This window comes from Dermochelys coriacea, chromosome 11 (genome assembly GCF_009764565.3).
Source record: "Dermochelys coriacea isolate rDerCor1 chromosome 11, rDerCor1.pri.v4, whole genome shotgun sequence".
NCBI lineage: Eukaryota > Metazoa > Chordata > Testudines > Dermochelyidae > Dermochelys > Dermochelys coriacea.
In genome coordinates this window covers 36,838,744-36,863,507 of record NC_050078.2, presented here as the reverse complement: position 1 = coordinate 36,863,507, position 24,764 = coordinate 36,838,744, and the positions used below count along the sequence as shown (strand labels likewise).

Genomic DNA, 24,764 nt, shown 5'->3' with positions numbered 1-24,764 from the left:
TAAAAATAGGATTGCGCCATTTCATAAGCATAATTCCACACATCAGGGAGGATGTGGCAGCTCAGTAAGGACCCCTTACTGTAAAGGATCTGTTATGCGAGGAAGGCATTTGGCCTCAGGCATTGTATCTCATTACACCCAAGGTGCATCTCTCTCTCTCACAGTTGCACGCCCAGTCATGTATTTTCCTTCCATAATTGCTGCATTTCCACAGATGACCTACTTTTTCCTTTTTCCGTGTGAGTCCTGAAGCTATAGCATCAGCTCAAATTATGAATCTTTGACAAAGCACAAAACGTAAAACAAAGCATCAAGGAAAATATTGGACTAGATACATCCTGTCTTCCATTAGTGTAAGAATTGGTGGACAAGTTCCTGGCAGCAAAAAGTTCTCCTGAGAAAACAAACCATCAGCGCAGAAAGAGGTCACTGACTAAACAAAAAAGAAGACAATGGAGGGCCAACACTGATCAGCAATGAATGATGCTGGTCATCAAGTAGGAATAGCCACTTCATGATTCAGCACAGCCCTTAAGTGTACTGCAGTTTGCCTGATGACTCATCTGTAAATTAAAGTTTCTTACTTCCAGCAAGAACATTGACAGAAAGAGTTAGTGGAAACACCTCATGGCCTCCTTCAAGGTGAATCCTTTCTGTGATTCAATGGGCCTTGCTGGTCCATACTGTATCATGGATGTGTAGTAAATTGGGCTATAAAGAATAACTTGGCAGACTTTTAAAATGTGTAGAGAGGAATTTCCTGCACAAATATAAATAACACTTTATTAATGCTCACTGGAAGTAAGTATCAGCATAATACTCATTGGTAAATAATATTGTACTGTAATATTGCTACTTCATAGATTCATAGATTTTAAGGCCAGAAGGGACCATTATGACATATAGTTTTAACTTCCTCATAACATAAGCCATAGAACCTCACTCAGTAATTTTTGCATCAATCCCATCATTTGAATTTGATCTATCTGAGACATTCAGTCTTGATTTAAAGACTTCAAGTGACGAAGAATCCATCACGTCCATAGATAATTTATTCTAGTGGTTAATTACCTCACTCTTAATTGCACCTTGTTTCTAGGCCGAATTTATCTAGGTTCAGCCACTGGATCTCATTATGCTATTTTTCTACCATCAGAAATCTCACCCCCACGTAGGTACTAGTAGACAGTGATCAGGTCAGTAGACTGTATTCAAATAATCATGATCTAGGAAGAATTTACAACAGTGTAGGTAGCATGGGGTTCAGAGTCAGATTCAATCCTTTATGAAAGGCAGTGCTTTCCCCCTTGCTATTCTTTACTCTTCCACTGTAGCACTTTACTGCACATATAAAACATTTTATTATTTAACACTCATAAGTATTTTACTGATAATCATTTTAGTGGAAATATTGAGGACATGTGATTTTCCAGTGTGGTTAGACATAACCAAAGTTATAGATGGAAAAGATCTGTTAGGTTTGAGGTAAGCAGCATGAGGTCCTTGGGGCTCCTCAGTTCCAGCGTGTCTCTGGAGGTGCAGAGGAATACATTTCTATCAAAAGTAGGTGTATGTTCTAGCCAGTCTGAGCAGTCAGGTGTTTCAAAACAGTTGGCTGGGAAAGTTTGTGGAAAGTTTGCTCGACAAGACAAACCTCTTCCTGAAACAACTGCTTGAAGTCACAACACAAGATACAATATTTTCAGATATTTAAAATATTATATATTGGGTGGGTGCAAACTTTTTCACAGACAACTCTTGGGTGACCTTTTAAACTTTCTGACTTGTCAACTGTGATGCTGGGAGACCAGGTGCCAGCTCATGCCTAGGCCTCACTGAACACTGACAGATGCATAACTGAAAACCAGTTTGGCTCACCAATGTGTTAACATTATTAAAATATATGTAAAGTTTATAAGAATGTGTTTAGTGTTTGGAATTTATGAAATGCTTGTGAGCTGCAGCATGCATTAATCTCACTTACAATATCCATGTTATAACCCAAGTTATAAGGTAATTAAGGGTTTGTTTAACTGTAAAAGTGTTTGCTATGAAACTGGAAATCCCCATAGTCAGGAGAGAAGCATTACCAAGTGTGAAATACTAGTTTTCCACAAGAGATGTCATCTCCTGCCCAACAAAAGACGGCCTATAGACACCAAACGAACCACTGTGGAACATCAGTGGACAAAAGGCTTTGTTGATTGCTCCACGCACAAAGAAAGAGAGGACATGCACAAACCCTCAACCCACCACAGGCTGAACTCTGAGGAAATGGAATAAAAATCTGTGACCGTTATCCTGCTTGGAATTTGGAGAGGGCAATGTTTCTAAGCATAATGGATCCCCAAGGTGCTTAGAATGGGCTAGACCTAAAGGACATATAGAACTTGCACATTACAGCAGCTTATATTACTTTTTGAACTTCTAAGACTGCAACACATTTGTATGCATATGTTTACCTGCTTTAACCTTGTAAATAACTCTCAATTGTTTTTCCTACTTAATAAATGGTTAATTAGTTCATTATAGGATTGGTTATAAACATAGTCTGTGGTGTGAGATCTATGGTACAATTCACCTAGAGTAAGTGACTGGTCCTTTGGGACTGGGAGTAACCTAAATATTATTGTCATTTTTGCTGGAAGGACCATTTATCACAAAGGCAGGCTTTTCTGGGCGGGGGGGCGGGGAGGAGATAGACTGGAATGCCCAAAGGTACAGGGTTGTTATAGTGCTTGAAGAGTTCACACCTGATACTTGGTTGGTCAAATCTAATTATAGAACACACAATCAGTTTGGGGTTTGTGCCCTGATCAGGACTGGCTCTAGGCACCAGCAAAGCAAGCAAGTGCTGGGGGTGGCACAATACCAAGGGGCGGCATTTCAGCCATCCTTTTTGTTTTGTTTTGTTTGTTGCTTGGGTGGCATTCCAGCCCCCCCCCCTTTCTTTCCCCTTGGGCAGTTGTGCTCTCGAGCTTGGGGTGGCAAATTTTTTGCTTAGGGTGGCAAAAAACCTAGAGGTTTCAGAGTAGCAGCCGTGTTAGTCTGTATTCGCAAAAAGAAAAGGAGTACTTGTGGCACCTTAGAGACTAACAAATTTATTAGAGCATAAGCTTTCGTGAGCTACAGCTCACTTCATCGGATGCATTTGGTGGAAAAAACAGAGGAGAGATTTATATACACACACACAGAGAACATGAAACAATGGGTTTATCATACACACTGTAAGGAGAGTGATCACTTAAGATAAGCCATCACCCACAGCAGGGGGGGGAAAGGAGGAAAACCTTCCATGGTGACAAGCAGGTAGGCTAATTCCAGCAGTTAACAAGAATATCAGAGGAACAGTGGGGGGTGGGGTGGGGGGGAGAAATACCATGGGGAAATAGTTTTACTTTGTGTAATGACTCATCCATTCCCAGTCTCTATTCAAGCCTAAGTTAATTGTATCCAGTTTGCAAATTAATTCCAATTCAGCAGTCTCTCGTTGGAGTCTGTTTTTGAAGCTTTTTTGTTGAAGTATAGCCACTCTTAGGTCTGTGATCGAGTGACCAGAGAGATTGAAGTGTTCTCCAACTGGTTTTTGAATGTTATAATTCTTGACGTCTGATTTGTGTCCATTCATTCTTTTACGTAGAGACTGTCCAGTTTGGCCAATGTACATGGCAGAGGGGCATTGCTGGCACATGATGGCATATATCACATTGGTAGATGCGCAGGTGAACGAGCCTCTGATAGTGTGGCTGATGTGATTAGGCCCTATGATGGTATCCCCTGAATAGATATGTGGACAGAGTTGGCAACGGGCTTTGTTGCAAGGATAGGTTCCTGGGTTAGTGGTTCTGTTGTGTGGTGTGTGGTTGCTGGTGAGTATTTGCTTCAGATTGGGGGGCTGTCTGTAAGCAAGGAAAACAACAGAACGCCACTAGCCATCACCTTCAGCCCCCAACTAAAACCTCTCCAACGCATCATCAAGGATCTACAACCTATCCTGAAGGACGAGCCATCGCTCTCTCAGATCTTGGGAGATAGACCAGTCCTTGCTTACAGACAGCCCCCCAATCTGAAGCAAATACTCACCAGCAACCACACACCACACAACAGAACCACTAACCCAGGAACCTATCCTTGCAACAAAGCCCGTTGCCAACTCTGTCCACATATCTATTCAGGGGATACCATCATAGGGCCTAATCACATCAGCCACACTATCAGAGGCTCCTTCACCTGCGCATCTACCAATGTGATATATGCCATCATGTGCCAGCAATGCCCCTCTGCCATGTACATTGGCCAAACTGGACAGTCTCTACGTAAAAGAATGAATGGACACAAATCAGACGTCAAGAATTATAACATTCAAAAACCAGTTGGAGAACACTTCAATCTCTCTGGTCACTCGATCACAGACCTAAGAGTGGCTATACTTCAACAAAAAAGCTTCAAAAACAGACTCCAACGAGAGACTGCTGAATTGGAATTAATTTGCAAACTGGATACAATTAACTTAGGCTTGAATAGAGACTGGGAATGGATGAGTCATTACACAAAGTAAAACTATTTCCCCATGGTATTTCTCCCCCCCACCCCACCCCCCACTGTTCCTCTGATATTCTTGTTAACTGCTGGAATTAGCCTACCTGCTTGTCACCATGGAAGGTTTTCCTCCTTTCCCCCCCCTGCTGTGGGTGATGGCTTATCTTAAGTGATCACTCTCCTTACAGTGTGTATGATAAACCCATTGTTTCATGTTCTCTGTGTGTGTGTATATAAATCTCTCCTCTGTTTTTTCCACCAAATGCATCCGATGAAGTGAGCTGTAGCTCACGAAAGCTTATGCTCTAATAAATTTGTTAGTCTCTAAGGTGCCACAAGTACTCCTTTTCTTTTTTTGAAAAAACCTAGAGTCAGCCCTGGCCCGGTTTCGTAATAGTTAGCCCTGAGATTGGCATCCATGGTCATGAGCCATGCCAGGCAGCCTGACATCAACAAATACCCTAGAAAAAATGATGTCACAGAGCTGTGCTGAAGAAATTAAGAAGCTTCACAATTAGTTTGATAAATGGTTCAAAGACCGTCAAAGATATTAAATTGTTTTGTAGATTGATTTTCAGATGAACCTACAGAAGATGAGTCCAATGTTGATAAATGCAAAGTAATGCACATTGGAAAACATAATCCCAACTATACATACAAAATCATGGGGTCTAAATTAGCTGTTACCACTCAGGAAAGAGATCTGGGAGTCGTTGTGGATAGTTCTCAGAAAACATCTGCTCAATGTGCAGTGGCAATCAAAAAAGCTAACAGAATATTAGGCACTATTAGGAAAAGAATAAATAATAAGACAGAAAATATCATAATATCTCTATATAAATCCCTGGTACACCCACATCTTGAATACTATGTGCAGGTCTGGTTATCCCATTTCAAAAAGATGTATTAGAACTGGAAAAGGTGAAGACAAGGGCAACAAAAATGATTAGAGATATGGAACAACTTCTGCATGAGAAGTGATTAAAAAGACTGGCACTTTTCAGCGTGGAAAAGAGATGACTGAGAAGGGATATGATAGAGATCTATAAAATATTGACTGGTATGGAGAAAGTGAATAAGGAACTGTTATTTACTCCTTTACTTAACACAAGAACCAGGGGTCACCAAATGAAATTAATAGGCAGCAGGTTTAAAACGAACAAAGGAAGTATTTCTTCACACAACCTGTGGAATAGGGGATGTTCTGAAGGCCAAAACAGGATTCAAAAAAGAACGAGATAACTTCGTGGAGGATATGCCCATCAATGGCTATTAAGCAAAATGCCCAGGGATGCAAACCCATGCTCTGAGTGTCCCTAGCCTCTGTTTGCCAGAAGCTGTGAGTGGACGACAGGGGATGGATCACTCAACGATTGTCTGTTCCGTTCATTCCCTATGAAGCATTTGGCATTTGCCATTGTCAGGAGACAGGATACTGGGTTAAATGAGCCATTGGTCTGACTCAGAATGGTCGTTCTTATGTTCTTAGGGCTAATTTATGTAATGAAAACACAAAGATCCAAACTTCTAACAAAAACACATTACAACACATGAGGTGGGAATTATATGGGATCAATTCAACTTTAACTTAGTACTGTACTATAGTTTTAGGAATTCACAATACATCCATGCAGTTGATAAGTCCTAGAGACCTACAGGAAAATTCCAAATCATGTGGGAGGTAAAATAACTTACATGAGCATATTAATGTATGTTATATCATATGAATTTACATAAGCAACTGAAGCCTTTTACTTATCTATTAGTGATAAATATCCAAGACATAAGATAATAGTGCAACATTTCTGCATGGATTTGTGATTCCTTATTCTGCATGCATGGTTTCTTTTTAGGCATGCATTATTTCAGGTTCTTTCATTTTGTCTTACCCTCATCCCTTCAAATCGTGACAAGGCTCTTAGAGGTCTCAAAGCTCTTAATGTCCTAAGGGATTTAATCGCACCAAGTTCTGAGTAGCCCAAGGCATTAGCTGTTAAGCTAACCAAAGAGACCTACATAAAAACAGAAAAGCAATAATGCTCATTCATCTTGTATTTCCTCCTATACATACTCAAGGAATGGTGTATGCCATGAACTTCCCAAGAAGAATGAAGATTGTATCTCTTTCTCCAGGAATCATTCTATAACCTAGGAGAGATCTTTTAAGTCACCCAAAGTAGAACAGTAGTGTGTTACATGACACCTGTCATTGAAATCCTGTTGGCACAAGGATATGAATGCTTTATAAGTTCACATATAATTCTCAGATTTCAGAGTAGCAGCCGTGTTAGTCTGTATTCGCAAAAAGAAAAGGAGTACTTGTGGCACCCCTTAGAGACTAACAAATTTATTAGAGCATAAGCGTTCGTGAGCTACAGCTCACTTCATCGGATGCATCCGATGAAGTGACCTGTAGCTCATGAACGCTTATGCTCTAATAAATTTGTTAGTCTCTAAGGTGCCACAAGTACTCCTTTTCTTTTTACATATAATTCTCAATATTCAGTGGAAATGAAGTCATACACAAAACAAGAACCTCCAAAAATGTATCTGAATTTGAACTGCTAGTTTAGGATAGGACTTTTCAGAAAGTCCACAGATCTTGACAGTAATCCGAAAACTCTCAAGGACCAAATACAGACATGGTGTAAACAGTCACAGTAGACAAGGATTAATTTGGCCCACAGTCAATAGTGACTTTCTAGTATCCAAAGTGTCTCACTCAAGAGCCATTGCTAGCATAGCTGTTCAGAATTTTTGGCATTGTTGAAGACTGACAAATGAGGAATTTCTTATCTGATAATTTTCTGTTAGCAACTTCTCTCTGAATTCATTACTAATGGGCTAATCCTCCTCCTCCTCCTTCCCCCCCCCACATCTGTGGAATTCGGAAATGGTCCGATGTAGCTGCTGGAGGCAACAGAACTAAATTTTGTCCTTCAGCTTTGGTCACCAGAAGAGTTCTTCCACAGATAAAGAAACATTCCAGTAACCAATTATTAGCATTAAGACAAACTTGATAATGACATATTAAATTGACCTTAAGATAACGTAAGTCTAAGACTCCTTTTAGAGAACAATTTCAATTTATATTCTGGTCATTTACCAGTCTACCAAGGTGGGTTGAATTCAGGGACAAATGGCTACCAGACATAAATTCATCAGGTAAAACATTTCTCATTCTGTTACACAGATTTTCTCTTCATTCATTACTAATGGGAAGTAGTGAGCAATGAATCCCAGAAGTAGGAAGGGAAAGAACTATTAAAGTAGAACAACAGGCAGGACAGGAAGTTACCCCCATATAAAGCAAGAGCTTTATAAACTAAGGAGTTATGTGGGAACCAACCAACTAGCATCCTCATACGAAACAATATGTGTGAAGGAATGGAAAATTGTGTGCCTGTGTGAAGGAATGGAAAATTACTTTGCAAATCTTCCTCAGATGAGGCTCATATACTTCCTTGCCCCCCAACCCTGCCCCCGAGATTTATGTAAATAGTTTCTCAGATGCCTAGCATGCCAACTAGTGCCAAATATTTACATCTTGCCTGTAGGAACCTTGAGGCCCTAAGGCCTTGGCATTTCAGATAGAAGGAGATTAACAGGATACAATTGGCGTATGTATTCCATATGCTTCAGATGTATCTTTAGAGATCTAGCTTGAGAGCCCACTCTTGCCACAACCTTCCAAGGATTAGGAAAAAATGATGGGAGAACTATTTCTCCAGAATTGTGAAAAGAGGAATTTATCTTGAACAGAAAGGTTTGTGGACCTACATGAATAGCATTTTCCTTATAATAAAAGCAGTGTGTTTCTTGCATGTACGATGTAGCTATCTATCAATTACAAAGTGATTTCTTGGCTAGTGGAGCTTTAGGAGGAGGACCACAACTCTCTCTTTTCCTCTTTTCTGTATCCTTTACATGAACTATCTTGAAAGGCAGCAGATTCTTTTCTACCCAGGACATTATTTCCATTGCCACAGAGAACCTTTGACCTCTGGTTACTCTCTGGTTTTGGAAGTGATATAAACACGCATGCCTTAATCATAAGCCAATCTGTCATGAGAGGTAAGAGGAGGCTTTCTCTGCAAGTACGATAATTGCCCACTATGTGGTTTCTTGCACCTTCTACTGATGTAGTTGGTACTGGTCATTGTCAAAGACCGAACTTGGTGGACCACTGTTCTGATCCCATATGGTCATGTGTGGGGTTTTTTTTCTTTTTCTGAAGACACTCAATAGAGGTGTTGAAGTTAGCCAAAAGCATGTATACTACAAAATATTGGAAATTTCTCCATATTGAGTATGCTAAGTTCTAGAGTGAAAGTTGGCTTGGCTTTCAGCATTTTGTTTGTCCTTATCTGGCAACAAAGGGACATTGAAATGCAGTCTGAGAATGACACCTAATTTTGCACTGTATCAAGTGCACGATCCTATGTCCTCTGACAGAATTTCAGCAGGTAGATTTTGAGAAACTCACTCAAGGGATGAAGCTGATGCATGGCACCAATAATCCTAGTCATTGGAGAGAACTTATCCCTCAGGAAATGATTGATGCAATGTAATTTTAGATCTTTGCTAATCTTCACCATTATGGTAAAATTATTACCATACCCACGTCACTTTTGGTATCTGGGTGAGCAATTCTCTGCACTGGGATCAAAAACTCTTCTTGGTTTTCAAGAACTGGTAGCTATGAATCCTTTCCAGCAGCTGTTCATTTATGAATGGGGGTCTGTTTCTCTGTTCATACTGATTAGCATGTTGTCTATGCATGGTTATAGGTGCATATTGTGCAACCTTTGCCTTGCTGTGAGAACTACAGTCACTGAGAACTCTGGGTGCAAAGGACAAGTCTTGGACAGGAATTGTGAGGTCTCATACACAAATGTTCTTTGTGTCTTTGTTATGATGAGGATTTTGTTGATTTGGAGGCAAGTTTATCAAGGTTTCCTTGGAGGCTTCTGCTCCAGATTTTTCCCTCTGCCAGGATAATACTCCCTTCAAGGATATCCTTGGAGTTGCTATGCTGGCTCTAACAGTGTGGGTTGAGGCTTCTTTGCAATCTCAGCTACTACTTTCTCTAATGTTTAGCCAGATTGCTCCTTGCTATAAGTTTGAACGAACAGATATCCATTTAGGATAAACAATGGCTATTTATGGGTATAACATGGCTGTCTTGTAGCTACCAAGTCAGAATCTATTCATTGTCACAAATCACATCAAGGGTTTGACCAAGACAGAACCAAAAATGTCTCGCTCCGAGCAAGTATCAATACTTCTAGACAATGAGCCACTTGTTTGCCACAAAATAGGTTTTCTTTACTAAATAAAATAAAAATAAAAATAAAAAGACATTGGTCTGAATGGCTTTAGCTGAGGCTTTGAAATTGTTGTGCAGTGTGTCATCACTCATATGGTCTATGGGGTCTTTTAGAAGGAAGTCCCTTCCAAAGGTGTGACCGTGTCTTTCATTGGTGGAGCTACTGCTGTACCAACCTTAAGCTCCCCAAATTTATGAAATGTCTTTCTTTTTATATAAACATTTTAGTTTAACCTCTGTTTAATTAGATATCCTCATCTGAATCTTATGATGCCCTCAAAGGAGACAGTGACAGGAAAACATGCATCTAATAAAAAGGAAGTTATTTTATTAATATTGAGTTCCTCGCAAACCACTGACTGACACAGATTCCTGAAGGATTTTTTGTTGATGCATCTGTGGTATTTCTTCCTCTGGCTGATTACAGGGGGAGGTAGTACACTATTCACCCTGGCATAGGGACCACACAACCGAGGGAGGCGACTGGTCTCAATTGTGAAAGTAGCTGGCTAGATATCCTGGGAACAAGAAAAGCTGCCAGTTTGTTCCCAAAGGCTGGCTAGCATCCAAGTAAGTACTATAGAAGCAACCTACTACCACTTGAGGCTTTACACAGTAAATCAGGATCTCTTTGAATGTGGGAAAGGACTTCTCCCTTACCCTACTGTGATCCCATGAAGGTGCAGATTTGTGGGGAGTGGAATCTTCATGTGTCTGGAACAAGTGCTCCTAAGGCTCAAATGTGGAGCCAGCCTGTGGAGCAAGGGAAGGATGGAGAGAAAGAGTCTGAGCCTCTTTCCTTGGCGGAGCAGGGTTTATAGCTGATGATCAGAAGGCACAATTCCCATTCCGCTGCTGCCTGAAATCTGAGCCCCTTTTCCTGGCAGAAGGCCCTTGGGCTGAAAACCAGACAGACACATCTTCCATTAGGCTGCAACCTGAACACAAGGACTAGGATTCTCCACATGCCTGGATATGCTGCAGGGTGTGGGAGAGACGGTGAGCATGACAGAACACTGTGAAAAAGACACTGTACAGGAGAAAAGCCCCAGCAAACACTCTCTCAGGGGAAGTATACAAAGGACATACTTCCATTTGCCTTTTTGGGACCCGGAGTCTTGGACGTTTGTAGGACTTACCCCTGAGTATAAAGAGAATCCCCCAATTCATAGTAGGAGGAGGGGAAGCTGTATAGGTGCCCTGCATCTTTCCCCAGGGAACTGAGGCCACACTTCAGTATCTTGGGAGGAAGGAGGGGCGCCTCTGGATTCTTTCAGGGTTTTTTTTCCTCCTCCAGTTCAGTTCTGTTCCAGGACTTACCCTCTGAGTGTGCTGGATAGCTTCCTCCCTATCCTTAGACACTTTCCCCAAAAGCTCAGAAATACCTGATTGAGCTTTTCTGTATTGGAGCCGCAACTCCTCAGGGAAGGGTGGGGATGTGACATGTGGGACCAACTCTGAGCCCCGTATCCTGGCAGTGCAAGAAGACAGTGGCTGGCTGGGACATGCAGGGCATAGTTCACCCTCTCTAGATTCTGTAAGTGTTGCTTCACATAAGGAATACCACTTAGATTTATGCCAGGTGTTCGCAGGACAGCTCTGCCATAACTAAGTGGGTGCAGAGGAGTTCATCAGGGAGGCACTGCAGTGTCAGGTCTACCAATGTTGCTATTTACATGATCCGGGGGTCGAGGAGAAGAGGAAGAAGATTCTAAGTTGCAGCTGCACAAAAAAAAAAGTAAAATAAAGGTTTTAAAACAAAATGGTCGGGAAAAACTGAACTGCCAACTTTTTCCACTGTCAGAGGCAGAAAATCTGGTGAGCTGAGCTGAAGGGCAGAGCTTAGTCCTGAAGTCTCCAGCAACACTGGACTGCCTTTGGATTTCATGGGTGGGGGGATTAGCCCATTACTAATGAATGAGGAGATAAGCTGTGCAACAGAATCAATATTTAAATAAATGGTATTCTATTATTGTTTAACGCTGTAATTAAAACTGTGATTAATCACAATTAATTTTTTTAATCGTTTGACAGCCCGAGTTGTGACACCTAGGACACATATAGGTCCTATATAGTACCCAGGGAATTCTCCCGCAACCCCTAAGAGACTTTTTCTGGCCCGGGTATGCTGCTGCAGGAAAAAGCAGGGGACTGTGTTTTACTTTGAGATTATACTGATTAAGGAGTAGAGAATTTACCAATTTGTGAATTTGTGGTCAGAGTATTAAAAAAAAGCCCCCAAAAGAAACATGTTAACAAATATTAAAAATCCATACATTATAAAAATCACAATGATAAATGACATTCTTTCGAAGTGAAAAAAGGAAGAAAAAAAGTATAAATGTACATTAATAACATAATAAAATGTCCAAAGAATATCAGCAAAATGTTCAAAGCTACTGTTGACTTTCAGTAATTTTTTGCCTTCAAAATTGGAACTACTGGGGCCATATTGTGCTGAAAGTTTTAAACAGCGCTCCACACTGGAATAAATTGAGAGTTTAGCTTAAAAATCAATGACACAAGATAAGCGAGATATAATATTGTGAATTATGGAGCATGATGGATTTGTAACACAGTATATAAAAGAGAATACATACATCAACAATCAGGAAGTCCAGCCAGCACCAGGCATTAGTGAAATAGGTTTGAAAACCATAAGCCACCCATTTTAGAAGCATTTCCAGAATGAAGATGTAAGTGAAGACCTTATCAGCATATTCCAACATGGTCTTGATAGTCTTGCGCTGTTCAATGTATATGTCTTCAAAAGCCTGTGAACAAAATATTTGTATATGAAGTGCTTATATGACTTAACAGTTTGCTATGTAAGTCAAAGGAGCTGAGAAAAATATCCAGTATGCTTTTTTTGTAAAGTGGTATGCATATAACCGACCATAGTTTCCCCACTATCCACACATACTTTCTCTTCCCAGTTAGAACAGGAGGCACCATTTCTTCTTCACTTTTTATAACACATTCCTTCCTTTCATGCCTGTTATTAGAACCCTGCAAATCCGTGGACCATTTCTCCGGATTGTGTCTTGGATGCGGATACAAATTTTGTATCCACACAGGGCTCTGCAGCATACACTCTCCCAAATGGAGCACCTGTCACCCAGCCCTCAAGCTCCAGCTCGTCTCTCTCAATTATGCAGCAGCGGGCTGTAATATGTGGCTATAGCTTGTTGGGCATTCTGCTCAGGCAGAGAAGGTAAACAACAACTCCCAGAAGGCAGTGCAAACCTATGCTCCTATGGCAAGCCAAGCGCCAAGTGCATTAGAGCAGTCGTGGCTGTGTAAGGGTGTCTGAGCCCCACACTGGAGGCCAGTGCTGCACACGAGGTCCCAGGATTGTAGCTTCCCTGGCTGGAGTGGGAAAAGAGGTACGGTGGGAGCAGACTGGGCGGCAGGGCAGGAGGTCTCTGTGGAGAAGTGGGGGGTGGTTAGGCGTCGGGGATTTGGCACAGCCTTGCATCACTGGTGCACGGTGACCTGTGGAACTGTTAGTTAGAGCCCTGCAAATCCATGGACATCTGCTTTATATCCGCAGAGATCCACATCTGCGAATAGTGGATATCTACAGAGAATTTTTGTGCATCGGAGTACAGATACACATTTGGTATCCGTGAAGGTCTCTAACTATTATCACATTCAGCCAAGATGAATGATGATCCAGAAAGCTCAATCCAGTAGAGCTCTTTGAATATCAAACTCCTTTTCCTCTTCCCCTAGATAATAATAACCTGTTGACATTGGGATCTGAACTCTGCTAGCTACAACTATGTGTCAACATAGTTGCTGCAAGCAAGATCTAGTCCTGACTATTATGGACAGGGATTTTCTGATAATCACACCAATGAAACCAAGCTATATAGATTAACTAGCAAAGCAGTCTTCAGCATGATTTTATAGCAGCTCTCAGGCAAAACTCTGTCCACACTTGTCAGGGAACCTGTGCAACAAACCTGCCAATAATACATGCATTTAAGCACAATTGTAGCTAGTACAGTATATTCTATACTTAGTATGGATCATTAACTACTGAAGCGTTTATGCAATACACCTGCTTTCATTCCAGCCTGGAAACTAAACATTTAAATGAATCACTTCTGCACCTGAGACCCCCATATGATATTTCAACCTACTGATGGTGCATCCTGGGTCAGTTGTAGTTCATTTATATATTACGGAAGCAGAAGAAAACTAACTATTCATATTCTATTTCTGTTTAAGGAAAATAAAGAAAAAAGTCATTAGCAGATAAAGAGTAAGTGAAGATATTTTGATGCGTGGCTCATTATCTAGATTCCTATTTCAATATACAACTGATATTCAATCCTCCATGCTTGTTGCATTTATAGCCATCAAGAACTTCTATATATACTACTTTAAATGCCAAATGTCTCTTTAGACAACTTCTGTGGAGATATGATGACATTTCAGAATTGGATTTTTTTTCAGTGGAAGAAAAACTATGCTAAAGATATCTATATGATTAACCACAGTTCTAAAGCTTAACGTTAACATATATCTCAGTTGTTTCACATTACAATTACCAGAGCACCACTGCTGAGGAGAATCATGAAGACAATGAAGGTCTCAAACCAGTTGTGTTCAACTATCTTGTAGCAGGTTTTCCTAAGATTCCACCATATTTTTCCTTTCCCATCTTCTGTGCTGACTTGACAGCACTTGAACTTCCGTACGCAGCCTGGTAAATGTGATATTAAGTTGTGAGACATGAAAATAAGATAACAATGTATTCTGAAGCATTAATTAACCGATATCCATTTGATTAACTCTAGAGTTATTCTAAGGGATGTTTGTAAACAAGTGTGCCCCAGAATTCTTCAGCACATTAGTCTCACTTTTTGCAGGAAAAATAAGATTTGTGTAACATATTTTAATACCACCTATTAGGCACCATTGGAACCTGCAGAGCTGTATGCCTGCTGCAACACCTCTGAAGGGGATACTAATGCAAAAGGGAACTGGAAGCATAATCAATACCCCTCTTGCTAGTTACTATTACTGTTGGTGGGGAATAGTTTATGGAAGCAAAACACGCCACTAGACAACAATTTGCATCACTCACCTTCTGTGAAACAGGCTTCTGGTTCAAGAGCTTCTTCAGGTTCTATCTCTGGCTGTTCTCCTTCTTGAGGAAGTCCGATATCAACTGTACTACCTTCAGATGAGCTGGATGCATTTAGCTTCTGTAAATAAAAGCCCACATAACTGTTTTTTAACCAATACGTTTATTTTTAACAGAAAATTAATATTTGTAATGCATAACAAAATACTCTGCATGTATTTCAGCGCTCTTAAGTTAAAAGCATATTACATATGTAATGACAAATTGCTTTACTATAGGCAAGGTCACAAGATTAGAAATGTGATCATATGGATTTTTTTCCTAGTGAAAGTATTCTAATATCTTCATACAGGGAGTCACCAGAATAATTTCGCTATTTCCTGCACCACATTTGAGAATTTTGAAATGAAATTTCAATACGGTTAAAATTAGTTGCCCTGTGTACATTGTGCTATTAGGTTATATCAATCGTGTTACTGTATTGTAGATTATACCTGTGATATGCAGACTGAGGTTCCCGAGCCACAAGTGGCTTTTTAATGTGTCTCTTGCAGTTTTTTGCAGCACATATTATAACACTCTGTGATTTAAATATTAACCAGTTTAAGTTATCAACCAATCAGAATGTTTTTACTATATTATTAACCAACTAACTGTAGTTGATAAAATAGTAAAACTGAGTCAGTAATTTTGCTGTGAGAATATATAGATATATCATATATATGAAAACTAAATATTTCCCCATCATACTGTTTAAATATGAATATCATATATACTCATTCATAAGCCAAATTTTTTTAGTAAAAAAGGGGAAGCATCAGAGAAGGGGGTTGGCTTATGAATGGGTATAGAGAGGGGGAGAGGTGGGACAGCCCCTCCCCCAAACAGAGGGGGCAAGGAGAGGCAGCATAGCCAGCAGAGCCAGAAGGGAAGTTTCTCTGCTCCTGGCCATGCTGCTCTCCCCTTCCCCCCCCCCCCCAGCCTCCAAAGCAGCTGCAGCTCCAGGGCTGGCAGGCTGTGGTGCCGCCGCCCGGTCTGACCTGCCAGAGCATGCTGCAGCCGCACCATCAGGCCCGCCGGAGCAGCTCTGGCCAGGCCAGAGACATCTTCCCCTGGCCCTCCCCAGCTAAGGAGGGAAGGGATGCAGACAGTGTGGGGGTCCCAGGCTAGGGGTGTGGTCATGTGGGGGGTGGTAACAGGGGTTACTCCCCGGACCCTCAGCTTCTCCCCTCAAAAAATTTCCCCAACAATTGCTATCCTGGCCCATCAGGGTAAGCAGCTGGCACGCCGAGACACTTTGTTTACTTAGATTTACCTCTGTGCCTGCGGACGCTCGAGGTAAACAAACCATCTCAGCCTGCCAGCAGCTTATCCTGATGGCCTGGGAGCCAAAGTTTGCCGACCCCTGAATTATAGTGTCGGCTTATGAATGGGTCATAAAAATTTTCCATTTTTACTTATCCATCTTGGGGGGGGGGACCATACTTATGATCAAGAACCATACTTATGATCAAGTATATATGGTATATAGCACTATAGTAAATGAAACAATGAATTCACATTACTGTGGCTCTTTTTAATAATCTGATCGCTAGTTTGGCTCTGGAACCACTGAGGTCTGAGTATCACTGGATTATACTGTGGATAGCATATCATTTTCCCAACATTATGACCAAACCAATAGAAAGATGCATAGCAGTATTTTCATGTCTAATGTAGATGGCATTCTATCAAATCTGTCAAATCTAAAAGTTGATATTTAAACTTTTTCATCTCATTGACATGAAAACACATATTACAAGTTGTTTATATGTACTTTTAAAGTTTCTAGATTTTCAAAAGAACAGCACATTAATTTTAGAGCAATAGCCATTATTTTGCATTCTCTTTTGTCAATGCACTTATATAGTCTATTGTGCATTTTGAAACTACTTGTTACTCTGGTACAGTACACATACATGTCCAGTTAAAACATAACTAAGCAGAGATATTCATACTTTTAGGATAGCTGAAATGAAATCAAATACTTTTTAGAGAAAATTGTAATATAAGAATATTGTGTCAATGAACCAAAGTCAGTGATGTAATCCAAATCTTCAACTTTGTTCTTTTAGGCTAGGATATCATATGGTTAGCAACGGACAAATGTGAGTACCATACTAAATAAAAGTAGTTTTTATTACAGCGTTCTATGACTTCTTACAATGTTATTACCATGTAGTGTATAACATCAGTAACATGGCTGCATTGATAAATAGCTAATTTTATAAAGGGAATGATGTAAGCAGATTGAGAGTACATACTCATGTGGTGTTAATGTTAGACAGATGGTTGCTGCATTGTAGCATTAAGACACCTTCTCTACTTTGCTGACACTTTTGAAGCTTAGGTTAGAGGCATTATTCCTAGGATGATTGTTATATTATTATGGAGCTTCACCTTTTTTTAGTGCTTGGAAAGAAAGTTAGTGAAAAGAAAACCATTTTATCTCCTGTTCATCTTAATTTGTGAATACAGAAAGCAGACATAAGCTTCTAAAATATTTTAATACTGAACACAAAATACAGTACATTCTTCAGGCTTAAAGAGAACTGATTTGCTTCTCTCGTATTCTAGTTTTACGATGTTGTAATTCCACTGATTTCAATAGATTTATACCAGTGTAGTTTAAGAGGCGTGTCACATTTATAATCCTTGGAGAGTAGCTGTTATATTGGTGAAATCAAATTGTATACTGTAATTATATGAAATTGATTGATTCCCACAATTAAAACTGTTACAATTGACCCATCTAGGATGCCCAGACTTTGGGCCAAAATTTGATCATTTTATTTAAGTAATCCAGTTGAAGTCAATTGGGTGACTAGTATGAGGTGAATAATATTTGATGCTTTGATTATATTAGCAGATGTATTACTTTTGATTTTATTTTATATTGTCTTGTTTACAAATAAATCCTCAATTTCTAGCAAAACTATTTATAGCAAAATATTTAACAATGCTGCATGAAGAAAATACACTAGGAAAACATAAATGTATTACAATTTTTGCTTTTCAGGAAATCTTGGTTTCCTTAAATCAAGATTACCTAATCTTTCTGCAATATGCATGATTTACAAAGATCCCTTATTTGAATGGTGTCTGAAAGTGTTAAGCAAGTTAACATCTAACATGCTGGGATTTGCTACTGCCCAGAGGATAGACACCAGTCTAACCAGTGCGAATTTTGAGTGTACAGCCTATATGCAGGACTGGGCCTTTGTTAGCTGATGAGCTGCAAACTTAAAAAAAAATGCAGGAACCTCCAAACTACATAGCAGAGACACTAGTGTCCATGATTAAATGCTACAAAATAAAATATTTCAAAATCTTATAGGACACTGACTGCATTGTGGGGACTGTTTTGTACTATGCTCTCTGTGGAAATTGTAATAATGATTACACATTCAAATATTCAGGAATTTTAAGTTTGGTGGTACAGCAGCATTTTCAGGTATTGTTGTAGGAAAGGGGGATGCAGATAACTCTTCACTCAGAAAACTTTAAAAGGTAAATGTGTAAGTGCTGTAACCCATCCTGGGCAGATAGATCAATCAGAAATGGCACAGTGTATAAGATACAGTGGATGATCCTAGAGCCTGCCAAGTAGGTGCTTTGCCCTGACTGTGGGGGAAATGACCATTTGGAACAGGTCTGTAGAATCTGGGAAGCTAATGGAAATTCTGTGAGCAGTTTAGGATCAGGATGGAACCCAGAGTGACTAGTTCTACTAATTTAAAATAAATTAGTGGTATCTGAAATGCCTGGTACTAAACTGGACAAGGATATTGAAATCTGCAACACTAAAAATATATCACTTTTTTCTTACAATTTTCAAATTGTACAAAGAGGTGTAATGGTGAGTTTGTCTTATTTTTACCTAAACCTGTTCCCTTGTGTGTTCCCATAGGAAGACTTATTGTATTCTTAGGGATATATGGATAAATGTTCTCCTGTACATTTAGGATCTTTTCTCCTTCTATGAGTCTTCCTTCTATTTCCAAACCCTACAGATAGCTTAGTATCTCAAAGAAGTGGACAGAGTCTTTTCACATGCACAATATGAATGTACCCTATGGGACATAAAAAAATTACTTAGCTGATTTTCACTCATCTAAACTTGCCCACTCATAATGAAAGACATAATTTTCTTCTCAATATCAAAAATACACAATGTTAACTGAAGCTCAGGCTCACTTGAGTGGTACAGAAATAGCTGGATCAGGATAATCTCTGAACTACTCTCCTTGTCACCTCTAGCAGTGCTGACTTTTTCAGGAGTTCTCTGTCAACTGGCCTTAATGCTTAGCAAATAACATATGAAAAGGTTTACAGTGATGAGGACTTGACATGGATTTAACTTCTTTGATTTCCATGACCTATACCTTATGGACAAGGCTTAGAGGAAGTCCTGCAAGTGTGAAAAATTATTTCAAAGTGTATTGTGCATGTTATTTCAATGGAATATTGGTGCCTAACTCCTTTGGGCTTCTTTGAAAATTCAAGCCTATGCATATAAGACTAAATTGTCTTGGCCTCCTGTCCATCCATGACCTTCACAGGGGAGTCAGTGGGAGTCCTATCCCCAGATATGTGGTCAGAAATCACCCAGTGTATTCTTTATGAAGATACATATATCAAATTTGCTGGAAATAGATATTGTGCAACACAAATCATTAAAGTAACAGAATTTAATAATTACATGAATTCAATTAGTATTCTAGTGTAATATATGCAAAATTACAGAAAATGCATTTTTGACACAGCAGTTTAGCTATTGTGGAATACTGCCTCTATAATGGTAAAACTGATGAGGAAAGTGCCAGATTCTATAGTTCTCAAGTAACGGCCATAGAGTTTGGCTTACTGTGAATACCAATTATCAATTTCAGGAAAAGCCATAAATAAGATACACGTCAAAGTATATTTCAAGTGCATAAATTTATACCATAGCATAAAAATTATCTCTTAATAATACAATAAATAAATAACTTTAAAATCAAGGAAAATACTCTCTTTGTACACACTGTGGAATTACATTAAGATTTTACTTGCATCATTCCAACTTGGGCAGCATTTATAGCAAAAATGCTGCAGCAATAGCAGAGCAAACAAAAATTATGAATTGGTTAAAAAGATAAATCAAAGTTTGAAAAATCTATTGTTCATTTTTGTAAAAGGAAAGTAAAGAGCTTAGAAACTCATCCATTGTGAAATGTGTTAATCCAGCAGGAGGTCATTGCAAGAATGAATAAGTTCTTATCACTGAAGTTACATGAGATTTATTCTGTAAATATTTTAAAGAATGTTAGATAACTCAAAATGGAAGATTAGGGATAACCAGGATGAGAAGAGAACAAAATGATCAAGCAGAAACACAATATAGTATGACAATTAATTACAAGGAATATTAGCTATCAGTCTTTACTGATGTAGGGTAAGTATTTGAATTTTATGGATGGTAAATTGGGTCTTACTAGTCTCTTCTCTCAGAAAATCTGGTATGCTTCTTGTAAAGAGCTGTAATTATAATCACATGAGTTAAGGTAGGCAGATTTACAGTCTGCTTACCAAAATAATGAACAGCACCAATAGCAGTTTGTATTTGAAACAAAACAAACATATTTTAAATTGTCTTGTCCTACTGAGAGTTCTGTTACTCTTCCACTCTTGATGTCATGGAAGATATATTTCCTTAATATGCTGTTCCTGTATATCTCAGACAAGATTACTCTATCGACAACTATATAAAAACAATTACCCAACTGAAACTTACGAGTCAGTATTATCTGCAGAAGACTGATATGTTCAACAGAAAAAATTATGTGTGAGAAAAGTTCTAAATATTGTAAAGATTACTCTACCTCTCTGTGTTTTTTTCATATTGCGTTTTAATTGTGGCATTCTATATGGATGTTAATAATACTAAGTACACATGAGAAGGTTGTTTATGAGGCAGCATCTGCAGTAATTAAGATGTCAAACCATACAACTAAATTCAACAGGTCAAGAAAAGTTCAACATTCTTTATTTAAGAAAAGCATTCATTGAAATGGCTCTATAAAATGGGATGGTTTAAAATACCGTAACACAAACAGCAGCTTTCAGTAACAGCCATTTTGCAGGTAGACAACTAAATCCTATTCTCGCATGAGGCAGATGACACAGGGGTGCGAAAGGATGTTGCATTACTCTATCTCAGTGGTTCCCAAATTTGTTCCGCTGCTTGTGCAGGGAAAGCCCCTGGCGAGCTGGGCTGGTTTGTTTACCTGCCACGTCCGCAGGTTAGGCTGATCGCAGCTCCCAGTGGCTGCGGTTCGCTGCTCCAGGCCAATGGGAGCTGCTGGAAGCAGTGGCCAGTACATCCCTTGGCCCGTGCTGCTTCCAGCAGCTCCCATTGGCCTGGAGCAGCGAACCGCAGCCACTGGGAGCCGCGATCGGCCCTGCAGACGCAGTAGGTAAAGAAACCAGCCCAGCATGCCAGGGGCTTTCCCTGCACAAGCGGTGGAACAAGTTTGGGAACCACTGCAGTCTATCTGCATCCAGCACAACACCCTGGCACAAGTCAGGCTACTACCACACACTAACTTGTGGTTTAATATGTGGGGCATATTTTGGTATTAGCCTGGTTACTGCAGATGACAGCATAGTGCAAGTCAGGTTGGGAGCAGACATCTGTCCCCTAACTTGTAGACTATGCTCTTTGTGGAACAGAGTCTACCTGCCAATTTATAATCTAGGCATACCTCCAAGGCATCCAATAACTTCTTTCTCTGCACACCAGTATTCCAAAGAACTACATTTAGTCCACATTTTATACTGGACAGCATATATGCTGCCCTTTGCGCTGCAATGCATCCCTAGATACAAACAAATTAATTATCAAAGACAAATTTTACTTTTGTTAACATACCTTTGGATATGTTAACAAGCCCATTTTGATCCTTATCAAATACTGAATTTCTATGTTTGAGAAAGTATGTAATCACTCAGGTTACAATAAACATATCAGAGTTAACTGTTAGGATATATCTACACTGTAGCTGGAAGCATGCTTCCCAGCCCAGGGAAGCAGATTTGTACTAGCTCTGCTTGAGCTAGCACACTGAAAAATGGCAGTATGGACACTGCAGCATCAGCATCTGAGCTGAGACCCAGAGGTCAGGTGGGCTTGGACCTGAGTGGTGAGCCTGAGCCACCACCAGTGCCACAACTATCGTAAAGCTATTTTTAGCTTGCAGGTTTGAGCGGAGCGAGATTAGTCTGTTTAGCCAAAAGGGGAGAAATGCACCTTGCTGCAGTGGAGACATGCCCTAGGACACTACGTTCAAAAGTCAGGCTGCTAGACTGGAAGTTACAAAGAGAGAATTTTTTTTTTCTGAATAGCATACTAAGGAAATTATTCGCATACAGACTAACACGGCTGCTACTCTGAGGGAAATTATTGTGATTCAGTGGTGTCTACTTTGACTTATGATATACATACATCCTCCCTCCTACTTTTCATATAATATATAAAAGATACAAAAATACTTACATAATTTTTAAAGCATTTAAAGATACCTGGTCAGCACACACAGGTATCTTTAAAATTTCACATTTACCAGTAATACCTTAAGTCATGCTTCAATTAACAATAGGATACAAGAGGAACAGCTCTTAGTTTAGGTTTTTAAATAGAAATGAAAAGTTGAAAGCAGTCTGGCCACGGGGGAAGGATTACAAAATGTAGCAACAGAGTCTGTCAAGAGCTTTTAGATATTTTTTTTTGAACTTCACACGCGCCTCATGGATTTATATAATTTTGCTTCACTTACATCCAGGCCCCTTTGAACTTTTAGCTTTTATTATTTATTTATTTATTTATTTTTACAATGCTAAACTGAGAGTGATAAACAGCTCTGAGTTTAACTTTTTAAAATAAACGTCTGAAATTTCACAATTGGCCAGGATGCTGTTGAACAGCTGCTGAAATCAGGGTGAAAGGGACTGAGGAACCAAAGAGTAGAACAAGAGGGAGTAGAAAGATGGTGCAGACAGAGACCCTGTTTTTTTTAAACAATCAGCTTTTTCCAAATACCTGTAGAAAAAATATTTAAAATAACTGAAATATAATAGTTTCCTCATTTCTCATTTTTAACCCAACTTATTTATGTAAGAGTTGCATGGATACCAATAGGTAAATGAGATGATCTGTGATGAAAATGGTGATGTTATATCCAAATTGATACAATCAATTTCAATACAGCTATATCACAAACTAAAAAGGCCAAATGGCTAAAAAGAATTTAACTTTAGACCCTGAGGTCCAGTTTCTAGTTTCAGTGTGCATCATTACAACTCTGCCACTGTAACGAAAAGCAGAATTTGGATGACATTCTTTATAGCCCCAATATACCAGGGCATAAAAATTCTGTCAGTTCAAAGAAATGGGAGATCACAACTAAAGGCAAATTAGTAGGTATAGACTATGGCTGGGCAAATACTATAAAAACAATAAATGAGAATTCTTGTGATAAAACCACTGCTATGTTTTGCTGCTATTCATAACCCATTTGATCTGCCTATTTGTGAACATTTGGGCAACCACCAGACATGAATAGCAGTTCAAATACCTACAAAAGCATTCACACTGGAAGTACTCTAAAGGCTTCTTTAGAAAACTGTTTAATTCGCAAAAACCAACATGAATGTTCATGGCTAATTCTCTAACAGAGAAAGGGGCTCCTGTTTATCAAGTTTAGATAATCTAATTGGGAGCAGAAACAATATCTTGTGATTAACTGACTGATCACATAGTGTGGAATTACAAAATACCAATATTCTGTGACCAATCTGTGACCAATCCATAGGGTTGAATTTTTTTACACAAAATATTTATTAAACAATTATAGTGAATCATTATAAAATCACAGACTGTTATAAGATAAGTTATTCACCACACACATTTCACCATCTCTAAATTCAGTCAATGTCCACATTTACAGTGCATTTTATGCTGTTCCAGATTGACTACAGCATAATATTGCTTTGTGACATAATAAATAGCATGGTAATGTTGAGTGGGTGAGATGGAAAACAGAACAAAAGAGGACATCCCCTTGATTCAAAGTCAATAATACCTTGCTAATTAGAATTTTCATTTTACTTGTGATTCAAAGATGAAAATATGTTCAGCTTCCTCACAACAGACAGTTTGATCACTTTTAGATTTTTTTTTGCCAATTATTATGATGGGGTGTCTTCCAATGATCAAAATGGGTTAGATTTTGCTCTCAACTCCCTCTCTGCAATCCCAGACTTTGATACAGTTGTGTGTGTAATTGAGTACAGAACTGGTTTCCAAATGTTTGATTGGCAGAATATCAGTTTTGTGTAAGCTGTTTTCCCAGATGATGGTAACATACTTTGATTGGATAAATTAAATTAAATGTTATGCTATATAGTGCTTCTGTTACTGCATGATATGGTTCATAATAATTAAATTGCCTATACAAGATTTAGAAAACAACAAATATATCTGAAGATAAAAAATATAAACAAACAATTACACACAAGTGGATGGTTATTTGAATTTGCAAATTACCTTAATTAAAAACTAAAATATAATAGCATAAGAAAATTCCAAAACATCAAGCAGCTTTCTATTATCAATATAACATACTCCTGGGCTTATTAAAAAGGTTCCTTTTTATGTTTATGAGAAACAATATTCTACTTATTCCCTCTTATACCTTAGCTAAACTAAATCCCGAATCT

General features: G+C 39.1%; 1 protein-coding gene across 4 annotated transcripts in view; it reads right to left on the bottom strand.

Annotated features, from left to right (window-relative positions):
- LOC119863290 (sodium channel protein type 2 subunit alpha) overlaps positions 1–24,764 on the bottom strand; it is a 122,551-nt gene that overhangs the window by 18,587 nt on the left and 79,200 nt on the right. For all 4 annotated transcript variants that reach the window (XM_043505218.1, XM_043505217.1, XM_038421490.2 and 1 more), the window contains exons 18-21: positions 14,967–15,087; positions 14,428–14,582; positions 12,469–12,642; positions 6,429–6,551 (exon numbers count right to left, since the gene is read on the bottom strand). In XM_043505218.1, the coding sequence (XP_043361153.1) occupies positions 6,429–6,551; positions 12,469–12,642; positions 14,428–14,582; positions 14,967–15,087 (573 nt within the window). The remainder of the gene's footprint in view (positions 1–6,428; positions 6,552–12,468; positions 12,643–14,427; positions 14,583–14,966; positions 15,088–24,764) is intronic.